General features: G+C 43.3%; 1 protein-coding gene across 2 annotated transcripts; it reads left to right on the top strand.

Moving 5' to 3' along the window:
- The first annotated feature begins 512 nt into the window (after positions 1-512).
- On the top strand, positions 513-11,296 carry Jef (major facilitator superfamily domain-containing protein 6 jef). 2 transcript variants are annotated; one of them, XM_076439164.1, is made up of 11 exons: positions 513-1,272; positions 1,924-2,458; positions 2,568-2,957; positions 3,088-3,209; positions 3,269-3,494; positions 3,687-3,821; positions 3,900-4,169; positions 4,390-4,648; positions 5,091-5,384; positions 5,841-5,956; positions 6,284-11,296. In XM_076439164.1, the coding sequence occupies exons 1-11, from the start codon at positions 866-868 to the stop codon at positions 6,404-6,406; spliced, it is 2,877 nt and encodes a 958-aa protein (XP_076295279.1). In that variant the 5' UTR covers positions 513-865; the 3' UTR covers positions 6,407-11,296. The 2 variants fall into 2 exon arrangements, with proteins under 2 accessions (XP_076295279.1, XP_076295280.1); XM_076439165.1 differs by having other exon boundaries at positions 515-1,272; positions 5,841-5,909.
- The last annotated feature ends 1,727 nt before the right edge of the window (positions 11,297-13,023 follow it).

A 13,023-nucleotide genomic window follows, 5' to 3' on the forward strand; every position in this document is an offset into this window, starting at 1 on the left:
AAGTCCCCAAAGCTCTAAGACTCCAAAACTCCGAGACCACAAGGTTCCAAAATCCCAAGACAAAGTCAAAAATTTTCGAGACTCTTAGATCCTAAGACTCCAAAAGTACAAGAAATTTTAGCAATTCAAGAATTCCAGAAATTTAAGATTACTACAATACTCCACAAAATTTCACAGGGGTAACTAGCCCAAATTCCAAATGGCGCCTCCAATGCAATTAAAACTCAATTATTTCCACCGGTCACCACCTCAGCCTACAACATGCAACTTCTCGCTCAACTTCCTATCATTAAATCTTCCAGGGGTAATCTCCAACCTCCAACCCTGCACAACCCCTACATTCCAAACGCCTTCTCCGAAACGCAACAATTTCCTGCGTCCTCGGAGAGCCATCGAATCTATAGATTCCATCACGACGAAGATCGCCGGCACTCGTAGCTCGTACTCGGGAGGATCGAACGGAAGGCCATCACAGCTTTGAGTAGCCAGGCTTCAGGCGGGGTGTTGAGCGGGGGTGTAAAAGTTGCGCGGGCGCAGTGGCAGGACTATCGATCTCGGTGGCGAAAGGTGCCACACGGTTGGCCATCGATTCGACGCTGGTCTAAAAGGATTGTGGCTGGCGATTGTCGAAAAGACGGTACACCCGTCGTCAACGGAGAGATCGTCTAAGCTTGGACACCTAGGCTAGCTAGGAGATCTAGGCTAGCTAGGTATCGAGGTTCTATTGAAGATCATCGCCAGGTGACGACAAGGTGAAGGGTGAAAAGGGTGCTTGTGTCTCCTGACAGTGGCCGGCAGTGATCTCGTTGGTGGAAGAGAACGTTGAAGAGGCTCTGGTGGCTGAGACCAGTCCTCGGCCGGAGTCATGCAGAACTATGGCCACGAAGAGTATGATTATGGGGGCGAGGATGGGTCCCAGCAGGCGACCACCGGCAGATCGTTACCCCAGGTCCCGGGTGCCAGGCCCATGGTGGACCCCCTTGCCAGCGGAGAGGTCGACCCGAACCTCTATCCGGAACCTAAAGAGGCCACCCACAAGATCCGAGGGAAAAGCGACGTGATCGAATACCTGTTCGGGGCCGTTGACCAGGAGCTGCTCACTGTCAAGACGTTCTACTTCTTCTTCTACTCTGCCTTTGGATCCCTGTTCCCGCTAATGGGAGTTTATTTCAAGCAGATGGGCATGAACGCTGGACAGTGCGGACTGCTGATTGGACTTAGGCCATTCATCGAGTTCCTCAGCGCGCCCTTCTGGGGATCCCTTGCTGACAGGTGAGTGTGGACACCTGGTGAACTTGGAGTTGATTGCTTGTTGTAGGGTTTCCGTTTGTAGCCATGGTGATTGGAGAAATCTTTGCTGATGCTACATTCCTGGAGGAGAAACCTTGTTTCATAGCTATTCCTTTTAAAACTAGATTGATTGGTACTTCTTTCTTGATTGTAGTTTACTGAAGAAAAAACTTTATATGTATCATATGGGTATACTTTTCCTAATGTTTAAATGTATTACCTAGTGTGATGTTTTAAGCCCATGCAATACGGTTTATATTACAAACTGGTTGGTACCTTCTCAAGTTTCACAGTTTTATAGAAGAAAGTGCACATGATTAAAAAGATTATATTAACCATATGGTAGAAAAGAATCCCACGAAATGAAAGTAATTTAATCATTGTAATAACAATTGCAGAGTTCGAATTTAATTCTTACGCGGTTGCAAACCCAGTAAATTACTCTAGACAAATCCGATGACCAGCCGATTATTTCGATACCCACGCGGCCAGAGTAAATGTAGGTTTACGCCTATCGATTAACCCAGTCAAGGGTAGAAAATGTCCTCGTCTCCGGAGAACAGAGGATCTCGCGATCCGTGACTTTCCGTGAAGTGGGCCAATCGATTTCCAGTGATCCATTTCCCTCCGCAGGTGGCAAAAAGGCAAATTAATACTTCTGGCCTCTCTCTCCTGCTGGATCATCTTCACCCTGCCTCTGGGCTTCATCCAACCTCCGGCCACGTCCTGCATGGTGATGAGGAACAACACGGTGTACCTAGAAGCGTCGAATCCCGAGCGTCGAATTGTCAAAAGATCCCTGAACCAGAAGGAATTGTACCAAACCGATGAAGACTGTTTAGAAGTTGCTGACAACGTGGTGTTCGAGAGGCTGAGGAAGGCAGACGACACACCGGCGTTGTTGATCAGGCAAAGAGCGAGACTCAGGAGCAAACAAGCACCAACAGTCGGGCAAACTATTCCAGACCACAATAACAACGAGCACGACAACAATAGAGTCAGAAGAGAGGTTCTCACTACTGAGGACAGCCCTGTGGAGGACTTGAAGTACAAACAGCTGGTTTTCGAAGACACGGAGACCAACCCTGAAGCCAAAACCATAGATTTCGAAACTCTGCAACGAAGAAACCGTCCAGCTGATGTGCTCGAGTACAAACGGTTCCTCAATGTAAGTACTGTAACATTTTTCACTTATGTTCAAGTATGAAGAGCGTAAACTTCTCATCGTTACGGTCACCCCTCAAATTTCTCATACTGAAGAGTGTCTTTTCGTGTAGAATCAACCTTTGGAAGATGGAAGACCGCCGAAGAAAGCGTACACGCACACCAAGGTTAGGGCGAAACCGCCCCCAACGAAGGTCATGGTGAAACGAGGTGTAGATGAAGAAAATGAAGTATCACGTGAGAGGAAACTTAACGATAAAGAGAAAAAGTTGGCGTTTGTAGAGGATGAGGATGAACTGAACGATGATCAAGATGAGGAGGACGTTGAGGCGCCCGTGGTGATGCCTAGGCGCGAGGACAAGACCCTGTCCAGGGCTAAACGTTACATCAGGATCCATTCTCGACAGAGCCCTCACACTGTCTCCTACGCCGCCAATTATGATGCCGCCGAAAACAAGGGATGGGTCAAGCCGCTGTTCAGTTCCATCGTCTACAGACTGCCGGTTAATTTTATTTTTCTTCCGGTCTAATGCAAACATACAACAGATGCAATATTGCATAATACTACTATACTGTTAGATTGTTGCAAAATAGTATCTAACAATAATTGCTGATTGAACAATGTTTCCACAGGACATCCAGAAAACGTTCTTCCTCCTGCTGCTGCTAGTCATAGTCGGTGAATTCTTCGCAGCACCGGCAATCACGTTAGCCGACTCAGCAGTGATCACTTTACTAGGAGAAGACGCTGACAGGTAGCATTCTCTGCAAGGTCTGAGCTAGCCTCCAAATCCTCGAGCTTCTTCCTTTCCAGGTATGGTCACCAGCGAATGTTTGGCAGCTTAGGCTGGGGACTTGCTATGTTCTTCGTGGGTATCGCATTGGACCACAGCACCGCATTCCCAGACCATCCTTGCGGCCCAGACCTGAGAGAAAAGAACTATACTATCTGCTTCGCGATCTTCAGCGTGCTGATGGGAGCCGCTCTGATTACTGCCACGCAGATCCACTTCAAGTACGACATCATAGTCTCGGAGCCGGTGAGTGACGCTGTTGACAACATTTTTTTCGCCCCTTCAATGTAGACGCGATGGCCGATAGAAAAAAATATGTGTCAAATATTTTTCTAAGAACTACCTTTCCCCGAAGTTCCATTAAAATCGGCGTCTATGTGAGAGTGTAAAATCGATTGAGATCAGAATCGGAAAGCTACAAATCCTCTTTGTGTCCAGGAAGTGGTGAAACCGCCGGCTGAGCCCACCAGGGAGGAGCAGCTGCAGAGTCAACTGTCTCAGCAGCTGAATCTGCCAAGTCTTCAAGATTCCTCAGCTGCGGTGAACCCCAAGCCTCAGCCTCCGGAAGGGAAGGTAGCAAATTGATTTTTGTCTTCGTTCTTTCAACTAGAGGTTCCTTGGACCTTTGCCAATGAGTGTCTAAACTTGCAGACGAAAATGTTTGCTCAAACGATGAGGGAGATACCGGAATGGATGACCGTGCTGAAGCAGTTCAAGGACCTCAAGTGTGCGTCCTTCCTATTTGTTGCCTGGTTCATGGGCTTCGGGATTGGACTTATCTTCACCTTCCTCTTCTGGCATCTACAGGACTATGGAGGCTCGCCTACTCTCTTTGGAGTTGCATCAGTGATCAATCATATTTCTGAGATATTCGCGTACTTCTTCAGCTTCAAGCTGATCAGGCAGATCGGTCATGTCAAGGTAATTCAGAACGATTGTTAACCATTCAATTTGTTGGTCTGCGATAACGTCTGCGTCGATTTTGGGAAGCGACATACATAATAATATAATCAGATTTTTTAATCTTTTGCTGGTTTATATTTCACCCAAACAATTTTTTTCACGAATGTATAAAATCTGCAGTGCAGTGACTACTTTTGAAATTGAAAAGGTAAAAATATCCCCATTTTAATTATTGCAGGTGTTGTGTATGGGTCTAGGCGGAAACGTGCTTCGTTTCCTGTACATTTCCTGGTTGACTTCGCCCTGGTGGGTGTTGCCGTTCGAGTTCATCCAAGGTATCACTCATGCTGCAGTATGGGCTGCATGTTGCAGTTATATAGCCCACAACACACCACCTCAATTGCGCACTAGCGCACAAGGTGTGTTGCAAGGTGTTCACCATGGTCTGGGCAGGGGTTGCGGCGCTATGATTGGCGGCATATTCGTCGACGCTTATGGTGAGTGTGTATAATTATATCAGTTATTATATATATCATAATATTATCAGTACATTATATATATATTAGTTATTACTAATGAACAATGAGTAAGTAATTTTCTTGATCAAATGTTCGGGTGTATTGGCGTGTAAGGGTGCCTCGAGTAGGCATGGCTTGGTTGCTTGGGGCCAGGGCAGTGCCCCAGAGGGCAATCCTCGTTCATAGCCAGACTACCGACTCTATAACTGTGGAAACAATGCTTTATTGATCCTCGTCAAGATGACAAGTGCTTCGATATTGATTCGTCTTGCAATATTCATGAGGGATTGCTCTATTATTGGTCGAGGTTCTCAAACGCGGGACCCGCTTACCTAAATATCCTTCTACCAAGAAAAAAATTACGGAGACAATTCTAAAGGGCCATATATTTTTATCTAATAGATTTTGTTTGTTTTTTCAGGTACGACTGCAACATTCAGAGCGTACGGATTGTGCTGTCTCGTGGTTCTCGGCGGGTTCATATTCATCAACTTCTACAGAAAGGACACTGGCTTCGTGTCCGACTTGCCACAAACAGAGGATCCTCACCAGGTGGCTGAGGCCACGCACTTGGCGCCTCATGGTGTCCCAAGCAACGCCATACCTAGGGCACTTAGCTCAACTCGTCTGCATGAACTGGCTAATCAGGACACAGGCTATGGCGCCACTTATCAGACGTCGGGCAGTAATCTCGGTGTACCTGGCGCGAAGGGAGGTAAGATCCTTGCGATATGGTTAACGTGATCTATATTCAACATGGTCACCGATCTTGTATCTTGCACAGAGATTGTTACTCAACTCCTAAGCTGTTTGATAATCTGCTAACTCATCTTTTGTGGATGTGTACCTTTCAATAGTATGTCTGAATCCAATGTTATAGTTGAAGATTATTATACAAGAAACTCAAATTGTTTGAAACACTTTCAAGATATAAGAGATGGATAGAAATGGTCTTCCTACCTCCAGAAATTTAATAAGAATTTAATAGGACAATAGAACAGCAACATTGTTAACATTTTAGCTACCCGGAGCCTACTAATAGGTTCTTTAATGATCGTCACGTAACAAACCTTGGTACCACTATGACTGCATCGCACAACCAATCTAATCACGATCTTCCAACCTCGAAAACTTCATTTTCCTAAAATGTCTCGCTGTATTTTAATTACAGGTCCCGTGAACCCGACGAATCCATTTCTGAACGGCGGCGGCGGCGGCGGTGGAGGTGGATATAATTACGGTATGACTGGCATAGGAGAGGACGAGTATATCCGTAGGAACTTCCAGGTTTAGTAAAACCGTTCTATTTAGAACGTCCCCGCGAGGAAAGTGTCCATAGCGAACGAAAACTTCTACGCACGGCTATACTCTCTGAACGAAAAACGATCTTTTTTCTATATTGTTTGTTAGGTTTATATCCGTAAATCTTCCTCAAAATCATCCTTAATCCTTCTGTTCAACAGCTCGATAATGAAGTGATTAGTACATATTCTCTGAACGGAACGATCTTTTTTCTATATTGTTTGATAGGCGTCTTTGCGACTCTCACACCAGACAATCTTCACTCCCGCAACACTCTTCATCATTCTAATCCTTGATCCCTCTGTCCAACAGCTCTACAGTGAACTAATCAAGCGAGCGGACCTGGACCTGATCAAGCCGCCGCCGATAGAGACCTACCTACACGCTCTACAACCATGCACTAACCCCTTCCATCTGCACGACTACGAATGGTAACAGTCCTGGACGATCGATCCTGCCTGAGGTGATCAGGATGATCATGGGACGCTGGTCGACAACCGGCTCGTTCTCCGGAGAACCAAGAACCAACAACAGGTTCGATAATACAACCGGCAACACCTTTCAGAGCCAGCAGATTCGCCGGTGTAGACTCCACGGTGTCCCATTAACTCGCGTTTTTCTGTAAATACGGCATATTTACCGCCTGCTGCGCCTTTGTCAAGCCGATCGCGAGCCTAATCTTTCCTCTTGAACTCCACAGGGTCTTGTTCAGTTAATCTTTAATTGAAAATCTAGATTTCGCTTCCTTCGTATTGAAATGCTGACCCTCCATGCTAGCGTTCTTGACCGAGCCAAAGAGATCGGCGAAAAAGACTGACCGACGATACGAAAGTGCCTGGTACTCGAGACGCCAAACGCTCAGATTGTTAACTTGATTATTTAGATTTTTAGTTTGTTGACAACGGTTTCATAACGGTGACGCAACCGACGGTAACGGTCAGCGTGATCGTGGCGAGCTCGATCCCGATCTATGGGGCACCAAGGGTGGAATCGCGACCGAAATCCGCGGAAAAGAAGTTCCTGGATCGAAGACCGAAACCAGGAGAGGAGACACGCCATTTGAGGTTTTTCACGTTGAGAGAGCGATGGAGTGTCCTGTCGCGAGTGATTCTCTTTTGGAAATTAGAGAAGTGGAAGATCGAAGTATCTGGCGTAGTTCCTGTGATGTAGATCTTTAGTGGAGGGAACCTGTTAATAGTGGAAGGTTATATGTACTGATAGTAAGTCTTGTGAGGAAACTTATGAAATTTTTCTGGGATTTTAGAACAGATTTCTGAAGGTTTTAGGTCGGTTTTAGTGACCGTTTGCTATTTGGACTGAAATCATCCCCCAAGTGTTCAGTAGGACAATTCTATCCGGTTTAAGAAATTGAGGGAGATGATTGGGGTCGATATTTAAAGAATTCATGTACCTAAAGAAGCTATTTTTGAGCACTCGATTTTTAAATTGGAAACGTCCTTTAATATCCATCTTTTAGATTCAGTGATAGAAAAAATGTTTTGGGGAAATGTTAGATTTAGAGGTACAAAAGAAATCGTTCTCGAATTTTTGGGGTGACATAAAAGTTGATACAGTAATTTTATTAAACAGATTGCTTTAATTTTGCGAGACTTTTATGGGTAGTACATATCTTTAATAGTGTAACAGCACACATCAAGATGAATGCACTTCCTGAAAAAAAACAACATATCAACAGAAAAACAAATATTTTCCCTCTCTTGCATTCATTAAAAATATGTACACTTCCAAACATATCAATAATATTGTCTAGTGTCTGAACTATCAAACCTATACACTGTTCCAAACATATAAAAATTGTCGAGTTTGTGAACTATAAAGTATATGTATACACAGTCCAAACCATATTAAACCAGTCTACATTTCAAAGTTTCCTTACCAGACGCAACAGTACATGCGAAAATCCACGCCGAAAGAGGATCACACGCGACACAGGTCGTCACCAGGTGAAAATACGATTGTACAGCAGAGTAACCTTATCTTTTCGTGACATAAAACTATACTTAATATACCTGACACGTGTAGTACGGCACAACACAGGATCTGCGGGGTCGCTTCAACGAAACTATTTATCCTATGGACTTGCACTCCACGGAATCGTTCGGTCCCAAGCAATCTCCAGAGCCTGAACAATCCAAAAAGGCTTTGTGAACTGGTCCATACCTTGAAGGGAACAGAGTGCAGGGTTCGAACAAGGCCGTGTCCTTGAGTGCAAGCTCCTCGATGTATTATTGTGTATCTACGCGTACTCTGCTTCTCGTTTCATCGTGACTCTCCGGGCGTACCTGTACTCAGCATCCTCCGGGATCAAAGGAACTGAAACCATCGACGGAAAGAGCACGAGAATCGGCAGCACTGATTGTAAATAACTCTCTAACTCTAACTTTCTCTACCTCCCTCTGTCTCGTTCTCTCTCTCGTGTCGATATTAACGAAACCCGTGTTTCTCGTTGAATCCTTGTTTTCTGTTCCTAGGCTGAACGTTGCTCGTTCCGTGTTGCAATCTGTAAAACGTATCACTTGTAATCAGGTAGAGACTCTATCGAATTGTAGCTCGTATCGTACTGTTTTACCGCGTAAGCAGACACGTTCTTTCGTGATAGGTGTATGATACTGTTGAATTATAGAGGACGATTACTCAGAGACGGCGACACCGGTGTTGAAGGGACCGGAAGTCCAGGGAGGACTCGAGTTTCCTTTTTTCTCTAGATGTGTATAGGGTGAAGCAGAATCAGTGACACTACTGGATGAAGGGGACGTTGTTGTTTTGCAAAAACACGTGGATAGGGAATTTAAACAATGTTTCTTGCGGTGTATTTTCTCCGAGATCGCTGCTATCGAAAGTAGACGATACTAAAATCAGAACACCGTATATAGTCATTTTATCACTGCGAAACACGAGAAAATTATTTTCCACTTGTTCCCATAGCAACCACTCATTCACTTACTCCACTAATTTTGTCTCACCCTGGATATAATCTGGTACCGTTGAAAAGCTACAGTAACTACACCATATATTACAACCAGTTTGACCAAGTCACTACAATCTGCGAAGCCATGCTACTTTCTAGCCGGGTTAAAGACGACCCAGGCGTCGCCGTGGAAATGAATATGAAAAGGATTCGATTCTCCTCGCTCGCCCGCGTCCCTCAACCGGTAAAACGAAGGGAAATCATGTTTCCCGTGGCACAAGCTAGAGATTACGTTGTACCTACATACCATATCGAAGTTAAAGCTAGCCGTAAGGCATATCGTCGTATACATCAGAGCGGATCAGCTCGTTATTGTTACCGAACAGTACCGATCGCGTAATGTCTGCCGAAGTGAACACACTTCGGGTCAGAGCTACTTTTTTCGAGGACACCTTCCACCGAAACTGAGTAGATAAATATAATAAACGTAACCGTAGTGTTAGCGTACTTGTCGCGACTCATATCTGGAGTCGTTTGCTTTCAAAGTGGCAACAAGCCAACAAGATAAAGAACAGAATACGTGCGTTATAGAAATCGTTAGACTCGCAGACACTTTTAAAGCGAACGACTCGCCTGCATTCGTTTCCGACGGACACACCGTCTACGAAAAATCATGGATCAATCCTCATTGCCTTACGAAAGCATGTGCACGCGCCACGAGGCTGGAAATAGGTGTCGAATCAATCATGTAGATCGCCGTTAGGGCATGAACGTTTCGGAATTGGTCCGTTGTTACACTTTTGTTACTCGTCGTATTGTTAGCTACTGCTGTTAGCTTCTCGCTGTTTCGAGAGCTTCTAGCTCAGGCATGGTCACGGATTGCCCTGCGGGGCACTGGTTTGGCTCTGGGGATCATCTATTTTGCCTCAAGTTACCCGACAAATAGCAAAGAACCATGGATAATGACAACTACATCGAAGATCGAACTTGTACCAATAGTATCTCGAATAAATCTGAATCTGCAAGACTCAAGTATTCTTCTTGTACACCTGACAGCTCTCTGGAACAAAAATACTGTACCCATGCCTGATCTAGACAACCAACCTGCGATCGACATTTCCGTTCTAGCCTAGTAAGGGTTTGCAAAGGTTTGCCTCTAGATCATTTGTGAAGGGAGCCGGTGAAAGGCGTGCTCGAAATAATAAACGGAATGAGATCTGAAGAGATTTGTTTTTCACGTTCTTCGACGCAAGCTCGTGGGGGATCAATGACAAACTCCTCGAACATCCGGGCACGATGATTACTAGATTGCGGATTTTATGCATTTATGACACAAATGAGTATAACTGCAGTTTAAAACAGGAATAATATTAAAATAATTGAAGAGTACATATCAGTATATTTTCGATCTACTGAAATTATTAAAAGATGATAGCCACTCCTATGTGACCCCTGTTTGTTGCAGTTAATACAGAAAACACTTTTATTTTGCCTAAAAATCCGCAGTCTAACAATTAACGTCACTGGACAACGCTTCGACGACGTTCACACGAAGTCTTCCCAAACACGTAGACACGAACTAGCGAACTATTTTTTCGGATTCTGGTTTGGCGAGGTAAAAAGGTAGTGGAACAATTGTGCGCAGACAACGCGTCAGAATCGACGAAGGAATAACGTTGACGGACTGACAACTACGTTGTAACGATTGCAACGTTGTGACTGACTTACAACCACGGTGTTACAATTCGCGAGCTAGTATCGGGCATCCCTGCTATACTGTCTCCAGTTCGATCGCGATCTATCACTCCGCGCAGCATACTTTCCGAGCATACTTTTCACCCAGGACCTACAAAAAACAACACACGTACACGTGTTTTTTTAAGGACACACACAAAACGCGAAAACGACAGAAGACACCACCGGCAAACTCGATACATATCATATAGGAGTTAAGTGGATGCAGAAGGGAGAAGATCGATATTGCGTTCAGAAGGGAAAAGCGTTTCGCATGTGGTCTAAGACTGACAGAGAAAATCGTCTGTTCCGAGTTGTTATACGCAGTTACTCAAAATTTCCACAAGGGAATTCATTCTTCCTTGAGACGTTAGAATGTTTAATAACGTTCAAGCAATAAAAGAGCTATGGACCTTCTTTGGATGAAGGCAGATCTGAGTGGTGTTTAAATTCTTAATGTGTGTGTGTGTGTGTGGGAAATTTCGGAAAGCGTAATCGTCGATGACACAAGAGTTCAATGAATTCGAGGTCTGACGAGGGACTCACGTGCGAAGCGCGATAACGACGGCTGTACTATAGGTATAGCGCTATTAATAGATGATTATCAGAAGAAGAGTAATATACAGTAACGATGTAATTAATATACAGTTTGAAAAAAACAAGTTTTGATTTTTCTGTCCCTTATCCATTGGACTACGGTTTAATATATTCTCATACAGTATTGAATCTGCTACATGCAGTTATATTGCATTCGGATGCGGTGGGTCATGCAGATCTTTAGTAACTTTTAATTATTTTAGTATCCTGCTACAATCACGCTTAGCCTCGCAATAAACGATTATAACAATGACTTATTATCAAATAAGAGATTTTAATGGATACAGTCCTCGGCATTCAGAAATGCTACTGTTAAACTTTCCAAGACTGAGGTAAAACGTCCTCGGGAAATTTTTACAAAAATTATTCAAACATTTGCTTCCACATAAAACTGTTTATAGAATACTTAGATCTGCCGAGATAATACCGACTAAAGCCTAAAAACACGAAATTATTTAAAAATAAAGTTTCTAAACAAAACTTATTATCATTTTTTATGATATACATTACAAAATTTTTTATTGAACACAGTTTACCTACTGGTGGTTACTTTATACTGTTCAAACGATCGATCATTAAATACTAACAATTGTCTAACAGCCATAACAACTTTATTCCAATCAGTTAACTGTTTCGACCTCTTTGGGAAATGCGTGTCTAAATTGCGTCGCACAAATTAAGGGATGTCGAGTATACTCGTGAAACACAAGGTATGTGTAATATGGAATTAAATTATAATGGAATGACTTTTATTTTTTTATTTCATTAGTCACATTCATTTATCTACTTAAATTAACACAAAATTTTGCACTTTTTTCATGACGAGTATACTCGTCAAAAACAGTTCTTTTAAATATAGCTTACTATACATAGAAGACCAGTGTTCATCTCAAACAAGCAGGTACAAAAACATGTAAAAAAAAGTTAATATTACAGATTTAAATAAATCTACTTATGAAATTGTTAATAGAGAGTGTCCTAGTCGAAGTTAAAAGAAACCTACATCGTTAAGTTTACAGCACCTAAAGTATTGAGTCTGTGAACTTAAACATAAAAAATGCTGCCGTAACACGATGTTTCATTAAAAAAGAAAAGAAAACAATTGTATCATGCTTGGACACGATCAGTCTTGCAAAGTTCAACTACGGTCTCGCGAAAGCGTGGAAATGATCGGTGGAAACAGAGGTGACGATCTCTCGCGAGATAAACGGTGAACAATACGCTTGTGGTAAATAAAGGTTTATTATTCGTCATTCTTTCCTCTATCGTATTTACTTAATTTCTGCTCGGACAGAAGTTACAACTAGAGGCACTAGTCAAGCTTAAACTCTAGCTGACTACGAAGTTCGTATTATGCTCGATGTTCACTATGACTATGGGCTCTCCCCGGCGCGACGAGACCCCCGGGGCGGCAAAAATCGAAAAAACGGTGTAAAGTCGAAGTAGACTATAACTAGCGTGTTTCTTGTTTAATTACCTTAACCTCGTTTAAACTAAGTAATATTTGCTCACTCCAGGTTTTTGATCACTGAGACCATTAAGTGGTTCCGCTATAATCGGTTATGCCCGAATTACCTCGGCGGTGTTTATCCTCTTTATGTAATTATGCGTGTGTCTCTGTGTATCTGTAGATCTCTCTTTTTCTTTTTCTCACTGTACTGTGATATTTAGTCGTAACAATTATGTAATATAGAAACTGTGTATGTGCATGGGTCTTTGTGTATATATATATGTATGTGTGTGTGTGTAGATGTGTCTTTTGTATCGAACCTGTGTACTTTTGGGACACGGC

This window comes from Lasioglossum baleicum, chromosome 15 (genome assembly GCF_051020765.1).
Source record: "Lasioglossum baleicum chromosome 15, iyLasBale1, whole genome shotgun sequence".
Classification (NCBI taxonomy): domain Eukaryota; kingdom Metazoa; phylum Arthropoda; class Insecta; order Hymenoptera; family Halictidae; genus Lasioglossum; species Lasioglossum baleicum.